At 36.3% G+C, this 21220-nt stretch overlaps 4 protein-coding genes across 5 annotated transcripts; 3 read left to right on the plus strand and 1 right to left on the minus strand.

The window, feature by feature from the left end:
• The first annotated feature begins 3351 nt into the window (after window positions 1-3351).
• Window positions 3352-6093, plus strand: LOC143567888 (uncharacterized). Its single transcript, XM_077054170.1, has 2 exons — window positions 3352-3866; window positions 5724-6093. Exons 1-2 carry the CDS (start codon window positions 3580-3582, stop codon window positions 5944-5946), a joined length of 510 nt encoding a protein of 169 aa, XP_076910285.1. The 5' UTR covers window positions 3352-3579; the 3' UTR covers window positions 5947-6093.
• A 1444-nt stretch (window positions 6094-7537) lies between these two features.
• On the plus strand, window positions 7538-9592 carry LOC143567903 (putative fructokinase-5). Its single transcript, XM_077054185.1, has 5 exons — window positions 7538-7788; window positions 8334-8744; window positions 8832-8966; window positions 9058-9174; window positions 9260-9592. Exons 1-5 carry the CDS (start codon window positions 7612-7614, stop codon window positions 9389-9391), a joined length of 972 nt encoding a protein of 323 aa, XP_076910300.1. The 5' UTR covers window positions 7538-7611; the 3' UTR covers window positions 9392-9592.
• A 1015-nt stretch (window positions 9593-10607) lies between these two features.
• Window positions 10608-13946, plus strand: LOC143567905 (uncharacterized). Its single transcript, XM_077054186.1, has 6 exons — window positions 10608-11065; window positions 12651-12772; window positions 12961-13054; window positions 13125-13302; window positions 13382-13451; window positions 13524-13946. Exons 1-6 carry the CDS (start codon window positions 10627-10629, stop codon window positions 13830-13832), a joined length of 1212 nt encoding a protein of 403 aa, XP_076910301.1. The 5' UTR covers window positions 10608-10626; the 3' UTR covers window positions 13833-13946.
• An 11-nt stretch (window positions 13947-13957) lies between these two features.
• On the minus strand, window positions 13958-21048 carry LOC143567901 (histone acetyltransferase HAC1-like). Of its 2 annotated transcripts, none has more exons than XM_077054183.1 (14): window positions 20183-21048; window positions 19991-20099; window positions 17688-19913; window positions 17301-17597; window positions 16937-17215; window positions 16718-16846; window positions 16446-16646; window positions 16216-16358; window positions 15838-16147; window positions 15627-15766; window positions 15466-15544; window positions 14982-15374; window positions 14346-14563; window positions 13958-14262 (listed from the first exon to the last, which is right to left on the minus strand). In XM_077054183.1, exons 1-14 carry the CDS (start codon window positions 20359-20361, stop codon window positions 14148-14150), a joined length of 4818 nt encoding a protein of 1605 aa, XP_076910298.1. In that variant the 5' UTR covers window positions 20362-21048; the 3' UTR covers window positions 13958-14147. The 2 variants fall into 2 exon arrangements, with proteins under 2 accessions (XP_076910298.1, XP_076910299.1); XM_077054184.1 differs by having other exon boundaries at window positions 16216-16354; window positions 16442-16646.
• Window positions 21049-21220: the final 172 nt, after the last annotated feature.

Raw genomic sequence — 21220 nt, forward strand, 5'->3', positions numbered from 1 at the left:
CGCCTTATGAATCCTTCAATTGGTTACTGGCTAAGTCTTCGTATTGGATACACTCGTCTTTCGATCCGTGAAAACTCACCCGAAAACACAATAATGAGTGGTTAAAAGAATGTGTTTTTAATGTTTAATACTTGGTGATTTTATTATTTATATATATCGAACACGAGTATTTTGAGTGGTTTTATGATTATAGGTGCTTGAGGCTTAAAAAAACTAATTAGAGCACTTGGGATGGCAAGAGATTAAGTTTTAGATGAAAAGAGGAAACCGGGGCATCAGAAAGGCAAACAAGCATCACGAAAATGAAAAAAAAAAAGATTTGGTGTTGAAGCCACCGTAAGCTACAGTGGCTCCAACGTAGCTTACGATGGAGTATTTGGAAGATATGTCATAATCAAGATCGTAAGATAGAAGTTGAGAGCCGTAAGGCTTAAGTCTGCTGTAAGCTACGGCGATCCTGACGTAAAGAAGCGATTTTTGGATTTTTTTTTTTCCTTCCATATTTTAGCCCAGTTAAAACCTAGGTCGATTATCTTTCATACTTTATCATATTAGGGCGATTTTGGAGCCGTCTTCCACCATCCTAACACCCTTTAATCACCATAATCATCCATTCTATCATCCTTCCAACCAAGAATCAAGACATCCATGACCAAGATGCAAGGCTAGACCGTTCATGACCATCTTCGGGAGCAGGGTCGTGTTTGTAAGCAATACTTTTTGTATTTTGAATCTTTACATTGAAACTATAGTTGATTAATCATTCGGTTGATTAATCTTTTATGTTTGTTTGTGCATTTAACAGTTTTTCGTAACTGAATGTTTTGTGATTTTATCAGTTAATTGAGTTGTGGTCATCAACTTTTAGGATTAAGTTCTTAGAGTCATTGACTCGTTTATCTTTAGCCATCAAATCACTTACATTTGTCAAACCCTAAAAATGGTAATCAATTAGGTTATTATTCATCTAAACCTCATCCAAACCAATTGCTCAGATTAAATTATGTCAATCAGTAAAGTCAAATATTTAGTTTTTTAATTATAGGTGTAATCAAACGAGTTTCCCATATAAGTTTAATCATTTGGTCTGGTTTGCTTCACAACCTAAAACCTGGAGCTTGGTTACTTTTCTCTAATTGTTTTACAACCAAATCAATATTTCATCTGCTTGACATCGTTTGTCCACCTAGCATAATTGTTATTAAACAATAAATTTGATTGACACTTTCCACTGATTCCATGTGGATTCGACATTTTACTTGCCCTAGCTAGTAAAGGTAACTTTTACAAATATTTTTATTGACCTTTCGACATCGATCACACGACCATACGGTGATATAAAACTCGTTCAGTTCGAGAATCCAACTAGTGAAGTCATATACTCACATAGTCTCTCATCATCACCATGATACCTTTGAAACTATATGTTAGAGGTAGGAATACGTGTTTTTAAAGTTTTCTTATTAGTATAATGTAATATTTTAATCCATAAAGTAAATTTATTACTGAAAAATATGAAATTGTAAATAAAATTTATGATGTATGATGAAGAAAACACTTTAAAATAATTAAATTAATTAACATAGCTAAATATTTTAAGACTATATGCTAACTATTTCAATTATTGGTGTTGAAACATATAATAATGTAAAACTTTGTCTTTTTATGTTACGAGGATTCAAATCTTGTGTGTGACAAAAGAAAAAAATGTTATTTCAGCAGTGAATAAAAAACCGTGTACCCAATTACACATCCTATTACTTTACTCAGATGTTTCATTTTGTAGCTTTGGATTTTGGTCGTCCATAGACTATGGTGGTTCACTATATGCCTGCGTTGTTTGTGCAAATATTTTGCACATAACTGTAACAACCTTGCAGCCCAATAATATAACCTAATCTTATCAAGTCTATCTACAATTACCACTTATTTTACAAGTTGTGTTTTGTTTTTATGTGAGTTGCTACTAATGGGTGTTGATTCTGGTTAGTCTAAAAGATAGGAGTTTCAACAAATGGGTTTTACTATTGATTATGATCAATAGAAAGCGTTATTGCTAAATCCAAGACTGTCATGAGGACACTCAACATGTAACAGTTAAGATTGAATGAAAGTTACAAGCAAGGTGGAGTTGTTGATGACATGGTTACAATCGAAGCAAGTTACCAGTGATGCTTAAGATACATTAAGTTCGCATTGATTGGCATTTCCACTTAAATACAGCATACTTCTTACATTAGTTGTCACTAATGGAAAAATTCCCACTGGCACATCGCTTTCAAGGATTTTAATAGAATGTTATATGAGATAACGTCAACGATTATCACTATAGAGATTGTCATGTGTAATTTGACAATATAGCTTGAAGATAGCGTGTAATTAGAGGTGCGACTGGGAGAGAATTCTAGAGTGAGTTTCTTTGTATCATTTATACAACGTGAGTGTGATGAGATTAAATAAGAGAATATCAATCTTAACTTGTGATTTACTTCATTGAATTAATCGATGAATGAGAATGAATTAAACTTAGTGAAAGCCATTGTGTTCTTAGTCTATTTTTAAAATGACCAAATAACCTTAATCATAATCTGTTATTGTTCTTCCGTTGCCATGTCATTTGATATCATTCCAAACAACTATGACTAGATATTAGTGTTGAAAGCAAACTATATCGATCCTAATATCTAGACATATGGCTATATGTTAGTGCGTGTGTTTATATGTATTAAATAATCAACTGTTTGGACATAATGGCATGTTATGTATGTGTTTAAATGTATGCATATGTGGGTACATGTATGCATAATGGTTTGTTATGTGTTGCATATATGCATCTGTGTACGTGTTGTATGCATTTGACTGTATTCAAGTGCATTTCTTAAAAGGCACAGTTTGACTTAGGAAAGTTAAACATTGTGTTTCAGTAGGTTAATGTTGTGCAACAACACATTTTAACTTAGGAAAGTCAAACGTTGTGTTTCAATAGGTTAATGTTGTGCAAGGCACGGTTTAACTTAGGAAAGTCAAACCTTGTGTTTCGATTGGTTAACCATATACATAATCAAGATTAGGATCAAACATTGTGTCTGAATTAGAGTCAACGGGTCACAGATAGTCAACCATAAAAAGTCAATATTCGGTTGGTTAAAGCTGTTGGAGGGAAAATATTTTATCTGACCGAGGGTCCAAATTGCATGAATTAAAAACTACAGGGTTGCAAATTGCAAGGGTAGAACAGTCTTTTCGTAGAAAAACAAATGTTAGGTTCATGGCGGGTTCCCGATTGCAAAAAAAAAAATAAAAAAAATAGGACCACCACATGCCCATATCTACGAAATGTCACAACAAGATTGAAAACTGCGTTTTGAATTTCATAACAAGGACCATAATTATAATTAACTCAAACATATACGTGCATAACATACTTGTATTGCTTAACACCATATAACCCAAGTATTGTATCCAACCAAAGGAAGCATAATGATAAGATTTTAGTGGCTAGAATTAGCAAACAAAAGATATATCGGTGCACAAATTTAAAAATCCTATAACCAAATTCATTATTTGTTTCAAAACAACATGTCGTGCCTCACTTTCCATAGTACCATCCAATCACCCAAATTAGTTCCTATTCCCTGTTATCACAACCTTAAACCCGCAACCAAACACTCCTTATCTTTACCTTCTTCTTCTTCATTTTGTAAATCCACAGCTAGGGTTTATTATAACTATAACACTCGCCGTTATCACGGAATCATCAAAGCTTCTTCAGAAACCATGACTACTGTAGAGAAATTGGGAATTAAGATCGTTAAAAACCCAACGGAATCAAAGCTTACTGACCTTGGTGTTAGATCTTGGCCCAAGTAATTACTCTTTTACTTCACTCTCTTGTTTCTTGATTTCACTTGCAATTAGAGGTGCAAATAGGGCTGTCACTTTTACCTGAAAACTAACCCGAGAAAACACGTGCCCCAACCCGATAAAAGACTAACCCGAACCCGAACCGAAGTAATTTGGGTTGATTCTCGGGTTTATTTTATAAGTTTCAGGTCAACCCGAATAAACTTTTAGTTTTGAAATTAAATATATTTTTAGGTATATTATAGATCGATTGTTTATTGTTAATGTATGTTTTTAGTTTAATACTAATAGCAACCGTAATCGAACAACCAAATCACGCCCGATAGGAGACAATTATGGTTCGAGTTAGTTTTACTCTTCTGTTAGATTGTTTTATCAAGTTATATTGGTTTATTATTTGATTATTTGCTTACGAGCAAAGAATAATATTTTGTTTTAATTTTAGCATTCTAGTTTTTAATTTTTTTTGTTTTGTTTTCTAGGATACTCGAAACCCGATTAACCCAACCCGAAAAACCCTTGAGAGATTCGGGTTGGGTTTCGGGTCATGATTTAAAACTTTGAAACCCGAAGAACCCGGCCCGAAAAACGAACCCGAAGAACACCCCTAGGTGCAAATTGGAACCTGTTAACGACCCGGAATCGAAACTGACCCGAAACCGGAACCGGTTAATGACCATAGGTTAGAGACGGGTTACCCAAACATAGGTTAATAAGGTTTATTTATAACCGGTTATTATCCGTTAACCGGTTTCATAGGTTAGTGATTGTTTACTCAAACCAGGTAGTAACTGAAATATAGGGATGTTAATGAGCCGAGCCCGAGCTTGCCGATACTTGTCTTGACTTACGAGGGTTCGAGCTCAAGCTCGGCTTGTTTCGAGCTTTTTTTAGAAGCTCGAGCTTGGCTTGTGAGTTGTTTTTCAAGCTCGGGCTTGACTCGTTTACTTATATTAGTTAACTTATATACGTTTTAGTTATTTTTATATATTTTGAGAAAAACCTTAAACAAGCCTATAAGCTTGGCTGAAGCTCAGCTTGTTTGTTTCGAACTTTTTTTTAGAAGCTCGAGTTTGGCTTGTAAGTTGTTTTTCGAGCTCGGGCTTGACTCGTTTATATTTATTAGTTAATTTATGTATGTTTTGGTTATTTTTATATATTTTGAGAAAAATCTTAAACGAGCCTATAAGCTCGGCTGAAGCTCAGCTGTGCAGTGTGAAATTCATACGTAGAAGTCTAAAAGGGGTCAAATTTAAAAATACACAAGGTTCGTTATGGCTCGACGAGCCTAAACGAGCTCCCATACAAGGCTTGAGCTCCAGCTCGATAACTAAACGAGCTTTTTATCGATCCGAGTGATTTATTATTTATTAATTAGTTTATATAGGTTTTTAATTATATTTATATCTTTTGAGATAAACCTTGAACAAGCCTAAGCTCGGCTAGAGCTTGGCTGTGTACTTGTGTAGTGTGAAATTAATATACAGAGGTCCAAAAGTGGTCATACTTGAAAGTACACAAGGTTCATTATGGCTATACAAGCCTAAACGAGCTTCCTATACAAGGCTCGATAACTGAACGAGCTTGACTTGAGGCTTGGCTTATTTCGAGCTTTTTATCGATCCAAGCTCGCGAGTCTCGGCTCATTTTCACCCTTGGTGATATCGGTTATTGAGATTAACTGGTTGTTTTGACCTTTTGAAGCAAAAACTAGTTCGGTTAATAACCGATGGTCCATAAACTGCTTGATTAGTATTTGCACCTCTACTTACAATTTTCGTTTTATGTTTATTATTTGAATCCTAGAACTCGAATCCGAACAAATTTTTGTTAAGGAAGACTGTGTATGTGTGTGATAGGTGGGGATGTGATCCGAGCAAATTTCCATGGACGTATTCGGCGAAAGAGACATGTTACCTTCTGAAAGGGAAGGTGAAGGTTTACCCTGAAGGCTCCGATGAGGCTGTGGAGATCGGCGCTGGCGACTTGGTGGTGTTTCCTAAGGGTATGAGTTGCACTTGGGACGTTTCGACAAGCATTACAAGTTTGAGTGATCAGTCGGATTCAGCTTTTATGTGTTAAAACTGTTCACTAAACTCGTTTAATCGTTTGATTTAGTGTTGAATCTGGTTTCTAATATTATATGATCAGTATCCATAATCAATTTGGATGTTGTTATCTTGCTAGTTAAAATGGTCAAACTAATAATAATGTTGTTGTGTGAAGTTAGTTGCTTGTCTTTAGTTTTTCTGGTTTAACATAATTGTCGTCCAAGATAATCATATAAATAGGAAAACATTTGTTCCACGAGAATCAAAACCATCGACTCTATACATTTTTTGTCATCTATATTGCCTGGACTTAAATGTCATTTTATTTAACCTTAAGCTCTAATGCCAAATAATGCACAGATTGAATAACAATCAAATGGCTTAAAAGTCTCGAAGATTAATCAAAAGCTACAAAACCTAAGGGCTTTGCAAATTTATTCAATAATAGAAAAACTAACTCCTAAAACAATAATTCTCCTAAAACAATAATAGAAAAACAGATAATGATAGACGGATATATAATAAATACTAATAAAAAGATAAAGATATGATTTAAGGGCTTTTAAATATAAAAGATCATCATGCATCACTTGCCTTGAAAACTTGTGAACTTGATCTAAAGTACATATAAATTTACAATAATAGTTGACAAAAATGCAAGGACATGAACTCAAGCATATGAAATTAGAGTACAAGAATTAAATTCGTTTTTTTTTTTTTTTGGGGGGGGGGGGGGGCTTAGAACTATCGATCAACATTAACAATATAAACTAAAGTAATATAGGTTCTTAAAGATATTAGTAGTATCATTAGAAAAACTTATTGTAAGCATTATATAAACAAGTTAAGGCAAGACCTGTGAGAGCGCATGTCGAATGTGGAGTAGATGGTGTGTTGATATAGAGGAGAGAGGGAGGGGATACGCTCGTGATGACGGATAAAGGATTATGAAATGGGAAGAAAAGATATACGGAATTGTGAGGTGAAAAACGGAAGTTACACATGTTGAAGATAGATAAAAAATAAAAATAAATAAAAATCTACTCCTTCCCACACGTGATATTTTCCTATTTCTAATCTTATACTCTTATACTCATTCATATACATAATTACTAATTACCAACATTCATCAAAATAGATGTCTTAAAATAGAAAGTTGATGTGTTGTAAGTTGCAACCACATTGACGCATTCTCCTTTTAGGTAGTGGATTTGGATCCAACAAATTAATAAATTTTTACTTAAAATAGATTAAAAATAAAAACAGCTACAATTACTAAAAGTAAAAAGTGAATAAACTTTATTTGTAAAATTAAAACCCGTTGGTTGGATGTTTTTAGGATAATGTTGTTCGGTTGTTCCACAAAGCCAACCTGTTTGAACTTTAAACGGATAATAATTATAATAATGTTTTAAACTAATCCATTAAACGTTATTAAAACTCTATCTTAAAATCTCATGCTCCCATAATTACAAACCATTAAGCAAATAAAAAAGAAATAAATAAAGCATAAATAAAGAGTCAAATTTACGTTTCAATAATCATTCCGAAAATCCTTCAACAAACATGATTTCTCCATCTCACCCACATATATTCCCATTAAAACTCTAATTTCTCTCACTTGTTGTATATATATAATTATACACATTCACCATCTTCATAATATTATTATTATTATTCATTACCATTGTGAAAAATGGCAGCTTCTTCAACCATAGTATGTTTTGGAGAGATGTTGATCGATTTCGTGCCCGACACCGCCGGGGTCTCCTTGGCTGAGTCCCAAGGATTCCTCAAAGCCCCCGGTGGTGCACCCGCTAACGTTGCATGTTCCATCTCTAAGCTCGGTGGATCGGCTGCCTTCATTGGCAAGGTAACGTGATAATTGATTATATATAGATCGTACATTATTCTTCTTGAATTTTATATTCATAATGATTTGTTATAGATCTTGCGTTGGTTTATATATTTTGATTTATGTTATGTTTAATGTGTCATTTACATGAATCTAGTTGTTCTTGGATAATGTTTTGTTATTTATTTATTTAATGGATCGAATTGTTTTATGGAATGATTATTCTTTTTTATCTTATGATTTGTGTTATCTAGTGTTGGTATTTATCTTTTTATGCGTAATATACTAAAAGTAGCTAAAAGAAAAAAAAAATCCCATAAAAAATTATTCTTAGATCAAACCTATAATTTGCTAATGGACATTTATGGATCCATGTTTTCCTAGATGATCATCATGATGATTTATTCATATTTTTATGGTTGTTGATCTTGTTTAATTAATTAATTAATTAATTTTATATCAAATTTCTAGCTTCATTGATGCATTTATGTTGTACAACATAAGCTTATATTGTGCAATGCATCTTTATTATGATTCATCTTCTAGTTGATTGATATGAGTAGGTTGGGAAAGATGAATTCGGGTACATGTTGGCCGACATTCTAAAGAAGAACGGAGTGAATGCCGAAGGGGTGTTGTTTGATGAGCATGCTAGGACGGCTCTAGCATTCGTGACCTTGAAGAAAGATGGTGAAAGAGAATTTATGTTTTACAGAAACCCGAGTGCTGACATGCTTCTAAAAGAGTCTGAGCTCAAGATGGACTTGATCAAGAAAGCGAAGATCTTTCACTATGGCTCGATCAGTCTCATCACTGAGCCATGTAGATCTGCCCACATGGCAGCCATGAAGGCCGCCAAGCAGGCTGGGGTCTTGCTCTCTTATGATCCCAATGTTCGCCTTCCACTCTGGCCTTCAGCTGAGGCCGCCAGGCAAGGCATCAAGAGCATTTGGAACGAAGCTGATTTCATCAAGGTATTGTAGGCTATATGTTAAATATTACAATTTTGACGTGTCATGGTTTTTTTGATGTGAAATGACAAAAATACCCTTTTTATGCAGGTGAGCGATGATGAGGTGGAATTCTTGACACAAAAGAGTCCTGATAACGAGGATGCGGTCAAGTCTTTGTGGCATGATGGTTTGAAGCTTATGGTTGTTACCGATGGCGAGAAGGGTTGTCGTTATTACACAAAGGTATTGTTACCTTTTGATTTATAATATTTCACATGTTAAATGATATTATATCTCAAAATGTATGATGGAAACTTTACCTTGATGAGTGTAGAACTTTAAGGGAAAGGTGCCCGGTTACTCGGTGAAGGCCATTGACACAACCGGAGCCGGAGACTCTTTTGTTGGCTCGTTGTTGGTTTCCATGGCGAAAGACACTTCTATTTGTACGGTAATAAGCCCGCTTGTTACTTACATCCAAACATTTAAGACGCCGAATTGTTGTTTTTAATTAATAATTTCTATTGTAAATATAGGATGAAGCAAAGTTGAAGCAGGCACTAGCCTTTTCTAATGCGTGTGGAGCGATATGCACGACTAAGAAAGGAGCTATCCCGGCGCTACCATCCGTATCTGATGCCCAATCTCTCATGTCGGGTACCAAGTAGATCGAGAATACATCCATGGGTCATATTTTGTTTTTGCGAGACTTTTGAAGCCAATTGTTTTATAAACATGTTTGAAACTTGAGTTTTGTTTGGATGATTCAAACCGTAAAATAAGGATATCTTGATCATCTTGATTTGGATCAAAGATGTTTTTTGTGTGTTTGGATGTGTAATTTCTGTCGGCATATCAAAATGAGATTTGACAACAAAGGTTTTAAAGATTGTTAAGAGCTCGAAAAAGGGGCGTAATTTAGGTACTACTCTTGGAATGTTACATGTTCCTTGCGTTTGTCACAAAAACTGGTTTCAACAAGAGTAAACCGAGATGACTCGTTACAAGCAAACCCGTTTTGAAAAGTCACCTAAAATGTCCATCTTGTCACCCTTTTATTAAATGAAAAAATGCGTAAATTTCATACCATTTGTTCTCTAGACCTAGTTTTGCAAGATAACTTTCTAATACATGGTCCCCTCGGGGCATCTTTTCCAAGGTTGTAGTAGCCACTGGTTATTAGTCGGACGGTGGGATGTAGACTAGCGATTAACCGGGATTAATTGGAGCAGACTTTAATCTATACATATATTGATATGCAAGTTTCAGTGTTATACATATAAACATTTTGACCAGAAATTTGCTAGAATCTCGCTAGAAGTCATTGATTTTGGCAGGAATCTCACCAGAATTCATCAATTTTGGCTGGATACTCGCAAAAAAAACGCCGACTAGGTCCAATTAATCATGATTTGGCTGGATTTGACCATTGACCGATTAGGGGGACTAGCGGTTAATCGAGGATTAATCGACGTTTAGTCGGGAATTTTACAACCATGATCTTTCCACCACATATCCAACCAATTCCTCATCTATCACTAGCGCATCCATCCTTACCTTTAGGCATGATCTCTGGTCCAACCTCGTTTAAGCTTATCGAGCCAATGTTGTGTAGCACACAAACACCACCTCTAATTAAAATAAAGAAAATGGTTATTTTTATTATTTATTTATTTGATAAAACAATAAAATGATCCAATTACGATAGAGAGACATGTACACTGTCATCCCCTTTTGAATGACAAACCTGATATTACTGAAACAAAGTTATCGTTTTTTGGCGTCGATGAGTTATTAATCAATTGTATAACCTTAGGGATGTAAATGAAACATCTCATTTTAATTGGTACAAAAAAAAAACCGTTGAAAAACAAAACTAAAAAGCAAAAAAAAGTAACGGAAAATGGCAGGAGCGTTAACGGGAACCGCAACCGTTATCCTCCAACGACCACAAGTTCCACTGCAACGTCGTCCGCCGGCGGACCTACTTAACGTCCGACGGAAATTCATCAACGGCGTCAATCTGACTAATAATAGTAATTGTTTCAATTCAATTGCTTGTAGGAGCACAGCAAGCACCAGTGCTGCTGGCGGTGAGATAACAGACGACCAAGTGTTGACTGTTACGCCATTGGAGGTGAATACGATTAAAGAAATATGTAGCAAGTGGCAGTGGAGAGGTTATAATATTAATTACTTGAAATTTCAAGGGCAAAATGGTCAGAAATCGAACCATCCTCCGTTGCTTCTTGTTCATGGTTTTGGTGCCTCTGTTGCTCACTGGCGCAGGTATTTTGCTCTTTTTGCTTTTCGATTATTATTAGGACTATTGGTTTTTATTGGTCCCAAGTATTTCATTTTTGCCGGCGCTGGTCCCAACTATCACTTTAACTGCCGACGGTCCCAACTTTCACACATGTGTCTGCCACCAGTCCACGACTAACCGAGTACTAACTCCGTTATGTTTTAGATGACGTGTCCATCCTACGTGTTAAAAAACCTTGACGTGGCTGCCAGCGTGTATATTAATAACAAAAAACCCAATTTATATGTGTTGATTGGCAGCCTCACCAAACTCTCCGACCGAGACACCCTCTCCGTCGCCTCAACTGAACTCGAATCCATCGGCTGTCGAGGGCGATGGTGGAGTCGGCCATGGAAGGCGGCGATGGCGTTGACTGTGGAAGGCGGTGAGATCTGGGTTTGGTTTTGATGGTTAGGTCACGGAGCCTGAGGCCGCCGGAGAATGAGAGAGTTGGTGAATTGACGGAATGGATTTGTGGGTATCGAGATTGAAATGTGACCGGATATTTTTGAAGAGTGGTGGTGGCAGAAGCGACGGTGACGGCAGCGGCGACGGCCATATGGTGAGGGGTGTTTGGGGATGAATAAAATTGGAGTTTGGAAGCATTTTGTGAAGGAGGAGATAATAGGGTGGACACGTAGCTATTGATTCCAGCAGCCGGAGAGCAACGCCGGGAAACGGGGGGCCTGGGACTGGAGACAAAACAGAAAAGAGAAAAGGAAATTGGTTTTTTGTTATTAATATACACGCAGGCAGCCACGTCAAGGTTTTTTAACACGTAGGATGGACACGTCATCTAAAACATAACGGAGTTAGTACTCGGTTAGTCGTGGACTGGTGGCAGACACATGTGTGAAAGTTGGGACCGTTGGCGGTTAAAGTGATAGTTGGGACCAGCGCCGGCAAAAATGAAATACTTGGGACCAATAAAAACCAATAGTCCTTATTATTATTATTATTATTATTATTATTATTATTATGTGTTATAAAGTTAGTGAAAATAAGTTTTTAAATAAATTTTGACATAAAAATATATGTTAATCATTAATATAATTATTATTTACTGTGTTTCCGTTCTACTATGTAAGAGCTTCGTAATGAAACAATTTGTTTCCGAAACGGATCTAAGATGAATCAGATATCAATGCTCGAAATGGTGTGTTTGAAACTTTGAAGAATAAGATTTTATGCCAAAAAAAAAAAAACCTACCATGTATCTATGCTTTTCCTTATTATAGATGTAGTCAGTGTTGTAGAACTCGCTAGGCGCTAATGAGGCGGTGGGGTAAGGACTAACTATTAAATGGGATTAATCGGATTGGAATTTATATGTAGATTTTGAAATATATAAATATATGCCAAATTTTATATATTGACTTTTCAATTTTGATTTGAGTTTAACCAAATAGCGAATAATCGGTCACTAATCGGTGGGGTAGGGACTAACGATTAGTCAGGGGATTAATCAGAGGTACCTAGGCGGGATTTTTACAGCCATGGATGTAGTTGCATTTAACATGTTCATGTAATGTACATATAACATGTGCATTAGTGCAGGTAACACTTGTAATCTTTCACTACTGATTGCTTTAGCAAATGCTTGAACTCATCTTAAACTTTAGCATCTATCAAGAATATCCCAACTTTGGCTCAGACCAATACAGTTTATGCCATTGATCTTCTTGGTTTCGGTGCCTCGGATAAACCTATTGGTTTTCCATACACCATGGAAGCATGGGCAGAGGTATCATTCTTTATTGGCTACCTTTGTATTGTATGCATGTTCAACTAACTTTCATTCTTTATTGGGGTTGCGGCGCAGCTTGTTGCCCGCTTACCTGCCACTTCATTGTAAATCATTTGGATGTTTCAACATAATAATTTATCCAAATTTTTATTTAAGAGTAAATTCAACCTTACACACCATGACAGTTGATATTGGATTTTTTGGAAGAAATTGTTCAAATGCCGACCGTGCTGATCGGGAACTCTGTAGGAAGTCTTGCATGTGTTATTGCTGCTGCAGGTCTGTTTTATGTTAAGTTTACACAAATCGCGTTATCTTTCGTTCAAAGTGTCTTTTTCACTGTAACTAGATGCTCAGAATTCACTGGTTAAAGGGCTCGTTCTGTTAAACTGTGCCGGTGGCATGAACAACAAGGCGATAGTCGATGATTGGCGAATTAAGCTTGTATTCCCTTTATTATGGTTGATTGATTTTTTGTTGAAGCAAAAAGCAATTGCATCTTTCATCTTTGAACGAGTCAGACAAAGGTTCTCTATTTTATTTTATATTATTATATTTGTTACTTCACATATATTATTAACTTGTGTACATGTACAACTTAATCAGAGAGTCTCTTAGAAACATCCTGTTATCAGTTTATGGAAACAAGGAGTCTGTAGATGAAGATCTCATACAGGTACTAAATTACTAATCATTTATTATCTTCTTTTATGTTTAGGATAAAATGCTTGTTAAATGTTTTAAACAGATAATCAGGGAACCAGCACTTGATGAAGGTGCACTGGATGCCTTTGTCTCCATTGTGACCGGGCCACCAGGCCCGAACCTGGTTCAGTTGATGCCAAAAATTAAACTTCCCGTCTTAATCTTGTGGGGAGATGAAGACCCGTTCACGCCTCTTGACGGGCCGGTCGGTAAATACTTTGCAACCCTACCATCTAAAGTTTCAAATATTAGCCTTTCGGTCTTACCCGGTGTTGGACACTGCCCTCATGATGACAGCCCCAATTTGGTTCATGAAAAGCTGGTCCCATGGTTGACCACTCTTTCTTCATAAACATATAATTTTATGATTGTATAGATTCATCAGTTCATATATTTCAATGTTATCATTACATGATGTAAAGTTACATTGGAAAACCGAAATCTATGGTACATTTTGACAACATTACATGATGCAAGAATCAAAGAATCAATGGTAGGTAAAACTGACCCGACCCACATGAAAGAACATGATCATGTGTGTTGAACATTAACCCTCATGTGGTGTCATATGTTGTCTGTTGACCATTCTTGTTTTGTCGTCCTCAACACGCTTCACAATTCTTCAAAAACACACTATGATACATCTTTTTAAATATTTACAACGTTATCATCCACTGCTGCCACCGACCTCCGCTGCACGCTGCCTCATCATTTCCATCACCGCCGCCCGCCGCCTGCTATCAGCCTGCTGTTGCAGCCTTCTCAAATGCTCCTTTAGATCTCTGTAAGCATTATCCACACACTTTAATGAAACAACCACATTATCCAATAACTTTTCTTTAAATCTTTTTATGAATGAACAAACCTGCAACGGGGTACATGACATTGAGACTCTTTACATGCGCGTGCATGAAGTTGAAGTAAATACCACATTCTCTTGCAAAGTACACAACCACCAGACGCACGTGTTTTGCAATTAATCCCGTGTCTGAAACGTCCCTTCACTTTCCTGCAATTTGGATACTGACAATGCGGGGACCGACATTGAGACGCGTGTACCAGCAAATCAAGCATTTTCCTAAGCTGCAATACCAACAAAATAATACATAGTTATAATCTTGAATCTTTCTAAACAAACAAAAAATGAAATGAACACACACACACACACGCACATAGGGATGTATTCTTCTCAGAACCAGTTTAATGTCAAGAAATGCGAGAACCTCATAAATCACTTATACGTTGTGCATTAATGATTTAATGAGAAGTGGGTATAGTGGTTATGTGTCTTCTGTATAACACTTACAACAAGGGATACAAGTGCATTATGCAGTTCTCACAGTTCTCAATGTATTTGTTGGTTCTGAACTGAGCAATCCCCTATACAAATACATACACACACCCACACACACACATATATATGTATGTATGAGTGTATGTATATGTATGTGAGTGTATGTGTATGCGTATGCATATGTATATGTGTGTATTTAGCATATACCTGTACAACACGTTGTTGGCGAGCTTCTTTATTTTGTGCGTCGCGTTCAGCAATGGAGGGATGAGGTGTCAACTTATGAGGATGGTCAATACCTCCATCTTTGTGATAACATGAACTGCAGACATCATAGTCAGGGCAAACATCACACCGCCAACCTTGTCCGGTTTCTATGTCATTATGACATCTGTTGCATGTTGTAACAAACGCAGGTGCGGTTGGATTGTGAAGATGATATAATACCATCATTGATGAATGTTTTGCACGACGAAGCGTATCATATTGATAATGATTTCCTTGACAAAGACTAAGAAAAGCTTGCCGCGTGTCAAAAAATTCACTCTCGAGAATATCGTCTTTGTCTTTTGTATCAACTGGCACATCATTGATTTCAACCTGCATTATTATCATTATTTTCAATCATAAGTTAATAATTATGATCAAGTTATGATTATTGGAATGGAGACCTGAATTCTGAAGAACTTACAGGATAAAGAGGATGTTTTTCCCTGTGATTAACAGGATGTCTCTCTCTATCCTCAAGTGTTTGTTCAATTTCATAACACCTGCAAGTCATAATTACAGCAAAACACATTACATTTATCTGAAAAACGTATAAATTTAGAAAACAAATATTATGTTGCTTACTTATCACAGATCTGAAACTTTTTGCACTGATGGCAAACCCAGCGGTTTCCAGATACCATAAGAATACAGCAATGCGTGCACGCGTGTTGCAAGTGAACCATAATGAAATCTTCCTTCATTGGGGATATTGATTCACCAAGCTGTACCAAATAGTGTAAGTAAGAATACAAATACATTAGTGATTTTAATAATAATGAAGAAAATTAATTACCCTTCGCATTAGTAACAGGTCTTTGGATGCATTGCCAGAAAGATCGGTTTGACCACAAGCTTTCAAAGCTCTTTTTGTCATTGACTTTTTAACTAGCCCTTTTTTATTTTTTCTTCCTTCTTCCTCTTGACAAATCTGATAGATCATATCTTCAGCAGCACCAGGCCAATAATCTCCATCAAAGTAAGGTAATCGAGCTGCGGTTACTTTAGCTTTGCATTCACCAGAAGATGCGAAAAAATGATCGTATAGATTAGTGAGACCGACTACAATACTTTCCTTTGAAGCTTTTCTCAACATCGATAAATACCTAATACAAATTTACATATGCATCAATAATAATGTATTAATTACATAAATGAAATAATACCGACTCACCATTCTCTTAATTTATCAGATTTGGGTGTCTTTTGAATTTCAGGATGGCAATACAAGATATAATCTTCACCCTTTAATGGAGGACAAGCCCATATGTAGCAGCTTGTGAAACCGCGTAATTTGCAATATTCTAAGTAACCTATCTGTGTACATAGAAAGAAAATGGGTTGGCATAAAAAGTAAGATTTAATTTAAAATGTGTATGCGATTAAATCAAAGAAAGAACTTGCCAGAATTTCATGATATACAAATGTACGGAGGGCTTCCCCTGTAACAGCCCTAATTTCGGGTCTAAAATACTTGACGGAATCCAAATATGAAAGATAAACACGTCGATGATTTGGCTGTTCACACTCGGCTCCAAATTCTTGAACGTACATCCCAAAAAGACATACTTCAACACCTTCAATTTTTTGAAACAACAGAACTACCTAAAACAAGATTGGCATGAGAATAATGTCATAAAAAAGAAATAATGATGCAATATTTCTATTTTTAATACCTTAGACTTGTATCCAAACTCAACAGGGTAATTTTCATCTTGAAAGATTTCAAGAAATCGTGGTTTCACTTCCAATTTCTTGTCAACAGACGATACAACTCTAACAACAAGTGATTCTGCTCCAGGAACCTGAAATAATCAAAATTTTTAAAAACAATAAGAATTCTGATCTATATGTAAAAACTTAAAAATTGGAAGTCTTATGATAAATGACATCACCTCATCATAAGTTTTACCCTGGACCCTCGCACGTTCTAGTCTCTCATGCTTTAATCTTCCAAACAATCTGCTTTCTATGTGATCACTTAGTATAGTCCTAGGTAAATCTTTTGCTCCAAGTACAGCACTTTGAGGTAACGGCTTTCTCTCTCCTCTTTCAACTTCCTCTACATAACAATTTGGGCACGTGTACTCGGCTTGCCCACCATCATTTCTTCTACCATTAAATAATGCACATATTTGATGCTGCCATGCTTCACATCTGTCACACTGAACCCACTGCAAAAAACCAACAAAAAATAAAACAATTATTCAGACAACATATACGTACGTATGTATGTATGTATGTGTCATAGATTCATACCCATTCTTCGGTTTCCTCGTCATTTTTCTTTTTCTCCAATCGAGCTTTCAAAACATTGGTTCCGTCAACGTTAATAGTATCGCCACGGGCTTCATTGTAGCAGGATATACAAAAATAGTGCCGGGTGTCACCCGTCCCAACAGTGTAAAACATTGCATTTCTTTTAATTCGAGCACCACAAGGCGTACAGTATGTAGGTGGTGGTTCAAAAGTGAGTTTTTCAACCGCACATAATTGACAAGAATTCTCACTCATTGAATGTTCTAGAGCTTGATTTTTTTCTACTTTCGCTTTGCTCTGTACAACAAATAAACGGATACTATAAGATGAGAACATATAAAATATAAAAAGTGGCACGACTGCACGAGGGTATTTTAGTAATCTCACCTGGCCAACCCACTGCCTGAGAGCAGAGATATGCTCCTGAACCTGCTCGGGTGTAAATAATTCTATCATTGATACTCCCTTTATATTTGCCTTTCCAGATTTGGTTCCAGAAATAGTTTCAACAGGAAGTGCTGCATTTCCTAAATTAGGTGGGGCCTGGCCTGGATCTGCCTCTATCTCAGTCTTAACAAACTCTTGTTTAGCTAAACCAGTGGTCTTATTAGGCACAGCTGGAGCAATTTTGGACTTTTGGTTCCCAGAATCTTCCACATAATCTGTCTTGGGGCTTGCAAGCACAGAGCTCGTAGGAATTTCCAATTTTACACCAGAACCCATAACCTCAGATTTGGTAGGAGGCGCATTGGTATCATTAATTTGATCCTGAAGATGACATGCATCGGTGACAGGAACAGGTATGGCAGAATTTTGAATTTGATCTTGATTTTGACTTTCAACAGCTAGTGATTGTGATGATGATGATTCTATTTTCATTCGTTTCAAAGTTGGATTTAAATCTTGTGAAGTTTCAACAACAGATGGACTCGTCTTCATGGTATGTTCACTAGTATCTGCACGTGAGGCCCCTTTCAGTTGTACAAATCGTTTCACTGGAACACAAACAGGACAATTAGAATCCCTACAGTGCCTATGATGATGGATTAAAAGCTTTGTTCCTCGACAACGAGGAAATTGACATTCAGCCAGATCTGTACATGTTTTCATATGATCCAACAACTTTTGGGCGGTTATGCAATTGACTTCTGGACATTTTCCAGGTGGATGAACACACTTGCGAGCATGCTTCAAGAACAATAACCACCTCTGTTGTTTCTTGAAGTCACGGGTTGGATTAACAGATTTAGAAATAGCCCCAGAATTTGGTGGGTCTGCTGATTTATTGGCAACACTTTGGTAAGTAATAGATCCTTCTGAAGGAAGATTGTTCCTTTGAGCTTGAGCTTGATCTTGACCCGTTATTCTTTGACCAAATTCTTGTTTGACATGAGGCGCTTCTTGAGACCTTGAATGCCATTGGCCCTGCATTACAGACCCTGGTTGACCTCCTATCGAGCTAGTAAGACCATTTTGAGTGTCAACAAATTGATCGTCCATAAAGTTCTCTTGAAAGTGATTAAATGTATGTGAAGACTGGAACTGGTCAGAGATCTGTGGTTGACCACCAGGATCAGGTATCAACTGAGATTGGCCGTAAGAAAAATGCTGATTCTGCTGATATTGCTGCTTCTGTTGACTTTGACCTAGACTATGACTTTGATTTTGAAGAAGTTGCTGCTGTAGTGAATGCTGAGCTGACTGATCAATTACAGGTTTCATGTTTGACATCTGCTGATTGTTGAGCAAATTTGACTGATTCACCATCATTGGAGCGCTTGTTTTATGTAATGCATGCAAGCTTGCTGAATTCATGTTCTGATTATTCATCATTGAAGTAGCAGAATTTGCGGGAACATGAAAGTTTCCAGGTCGGGAAGAATCAGCAGTGTTACTTCCAAAGTTAGAAGCTGACACATAGTTCTCTGAGGTTCCTGACCCATTCATAATCGGTAAATTATTTCCCATTATTCCTAGACCATTGTTTATTGACCCATTTGAAAACCCGTTAGCTTTCTGATGGATACTAGACCTGATTCCCCCACCCATATGGCTCCCAAGGCTATGTAATATTCTGCTGTTTTGACTACCAACTTGTTGCTTTTGTTGCAGTGGTTGAGATACGGTTGAAGAGTCAATAGTTGACATCCCAACAGCACTATGAGAATAATCCATATTCATGTAAGATTGATTACTCGTACTATAATTATTATTGTTATTATTATTATTATTAGTAGTAGTAGTAGTAGTAGTAGTAGTAGTAGTAGTAGTAGTAGTAAATCCAGGAGTAGGTATCATCTGACTGGCCATTCTTTGTGCACCCATTGATGAAATCAAACTGTTTCCAACTGAATTACTGGAGAAGCTTGCCGTTGACTGTTGATAAACATTAGGCAGAAAGTTTCCCGTGTTGACAGCTGGTGGTACCATGTTATCCATAGATGATGGAACAGTTAAACTTGAGTTCCCATTTTGAGGCATCCCAGGATTTGGAATCATGTGAACAGAAGTATTCCCTTGTTGCTGATATTGTTGATTGTGATTATTCAAAGGGAGGTGTTTGATTAAAATATGTAAACGGCTTTCCAATGTATCTATATTCAAGTATTCCTCCTATATAACAAAAAAAGAAAATTAAGGGTATGCCAAGATTGATTTAAAATAAGATGAGTGAATTAATAAAAAATAACCTTGGTGGTTGCAGTTTTAAACAGGCTTTCTTCTAAGCGTCTGACAATGTCCATCATTTTCTTTGAAGGTATCTCCTGAGTTTGTTGTCGCTGCATTAAAAATTTAAAGCTGCAAAAGAACATAATGCATATCATCAGGGTTTAATGTCACATTTACATAAGCACACGCATATACAAAAAAGAAAAACTTACATTCGTTCTTGTATAAAACGCCGAGCTTTGAAAAGACTAGGATCCATCTGGAGTGTACTACGTTGAACTCCAGAATTTTGCATTATGGTTTGCTGATGTGGCACGGCAGACATTGAAGTCACAGGTTGATTAGGTACCTGTCCAGAGAACTGTCCGGACATATGTGTTTGTAAATTCATCTTATCCTGTCAACTGCTTGATATCATATACCTTATACCACAAAACACCACTCAAAGTGTTCTATAAACACAAAATATCCGACTGTGATGCTTATCCTTTAGTCAAGCTGCTTCAGTTTTCCTGAGTAAAATCAACTTACGAAATAGAAAAACTTCAGTAAAGGCAGAATATGATTATATGACTGTACATCAAAGATCAAAGTGAGTCTTCTTAATATAATATATGTTTAAAACTAACACGTTTAAAATGATTATTACAGAGGGTGATGTTAGGAGTATAGGTGCCATGTCATTACATGTTTCCAAGGCCATAAAGCCTAACACAGTGAATTGATAAAAGCTCGTGTTTTATACTCATAAAGCCCTACACATATTCCAACACTAAATGTACTTTATTATCATACCTGAATAATTAGCCATAGATCATAAAATCATCAAACTCTTTAGCAATCAACTATTAACATTGCTGGTGATATGGCTATCTTAAACCAACTCTCATAACTTTTTTTTAGTTTGATCTTTACGCAACAATCTACTTAAAAGATTTTTAAATTATAGATCCCTTTTACTAGCAAGACTTGCCTAATCATTAAAATCTGATGGTTCTGCTGAACTATCTAGCTCAGTAGAGTTTTATAAGTAACGAACAGAGCATTTTTCTTCTTATTATATTTAATTTAACTGTATATCAAACCTCTTCCAACTTAAACAACCACATGATTAGCTAACTAAGTGATTTAGAAGTTTTCTCAAAACTACACTCTTCTAGACTGTGTTCTACGGTTCTACCATGTTCTTGGTGATCTGTCTTTGATCTCATTGTATATACACATATACAGTGGCGGATCCAGGATTTTTT

The sequence above is a fragment of the Bidens hawaiensis genome, unplaced genomic scaffold, assembly GCF_021521415.1.
Source record: "Bidens hawaiensis isolate Kalapana, Puna unplaced genomic scaffold, B.hawaiensis_p1.1 tig00023694_1, whole genome shotgun sequence".
NCBI classification, from domain to species: Eukaryota; Viridiplantae; Streptophyta; class Magnoliopsida; order Asterales; family Asteraceae; genus Bidens; species Bidens hawaiensis.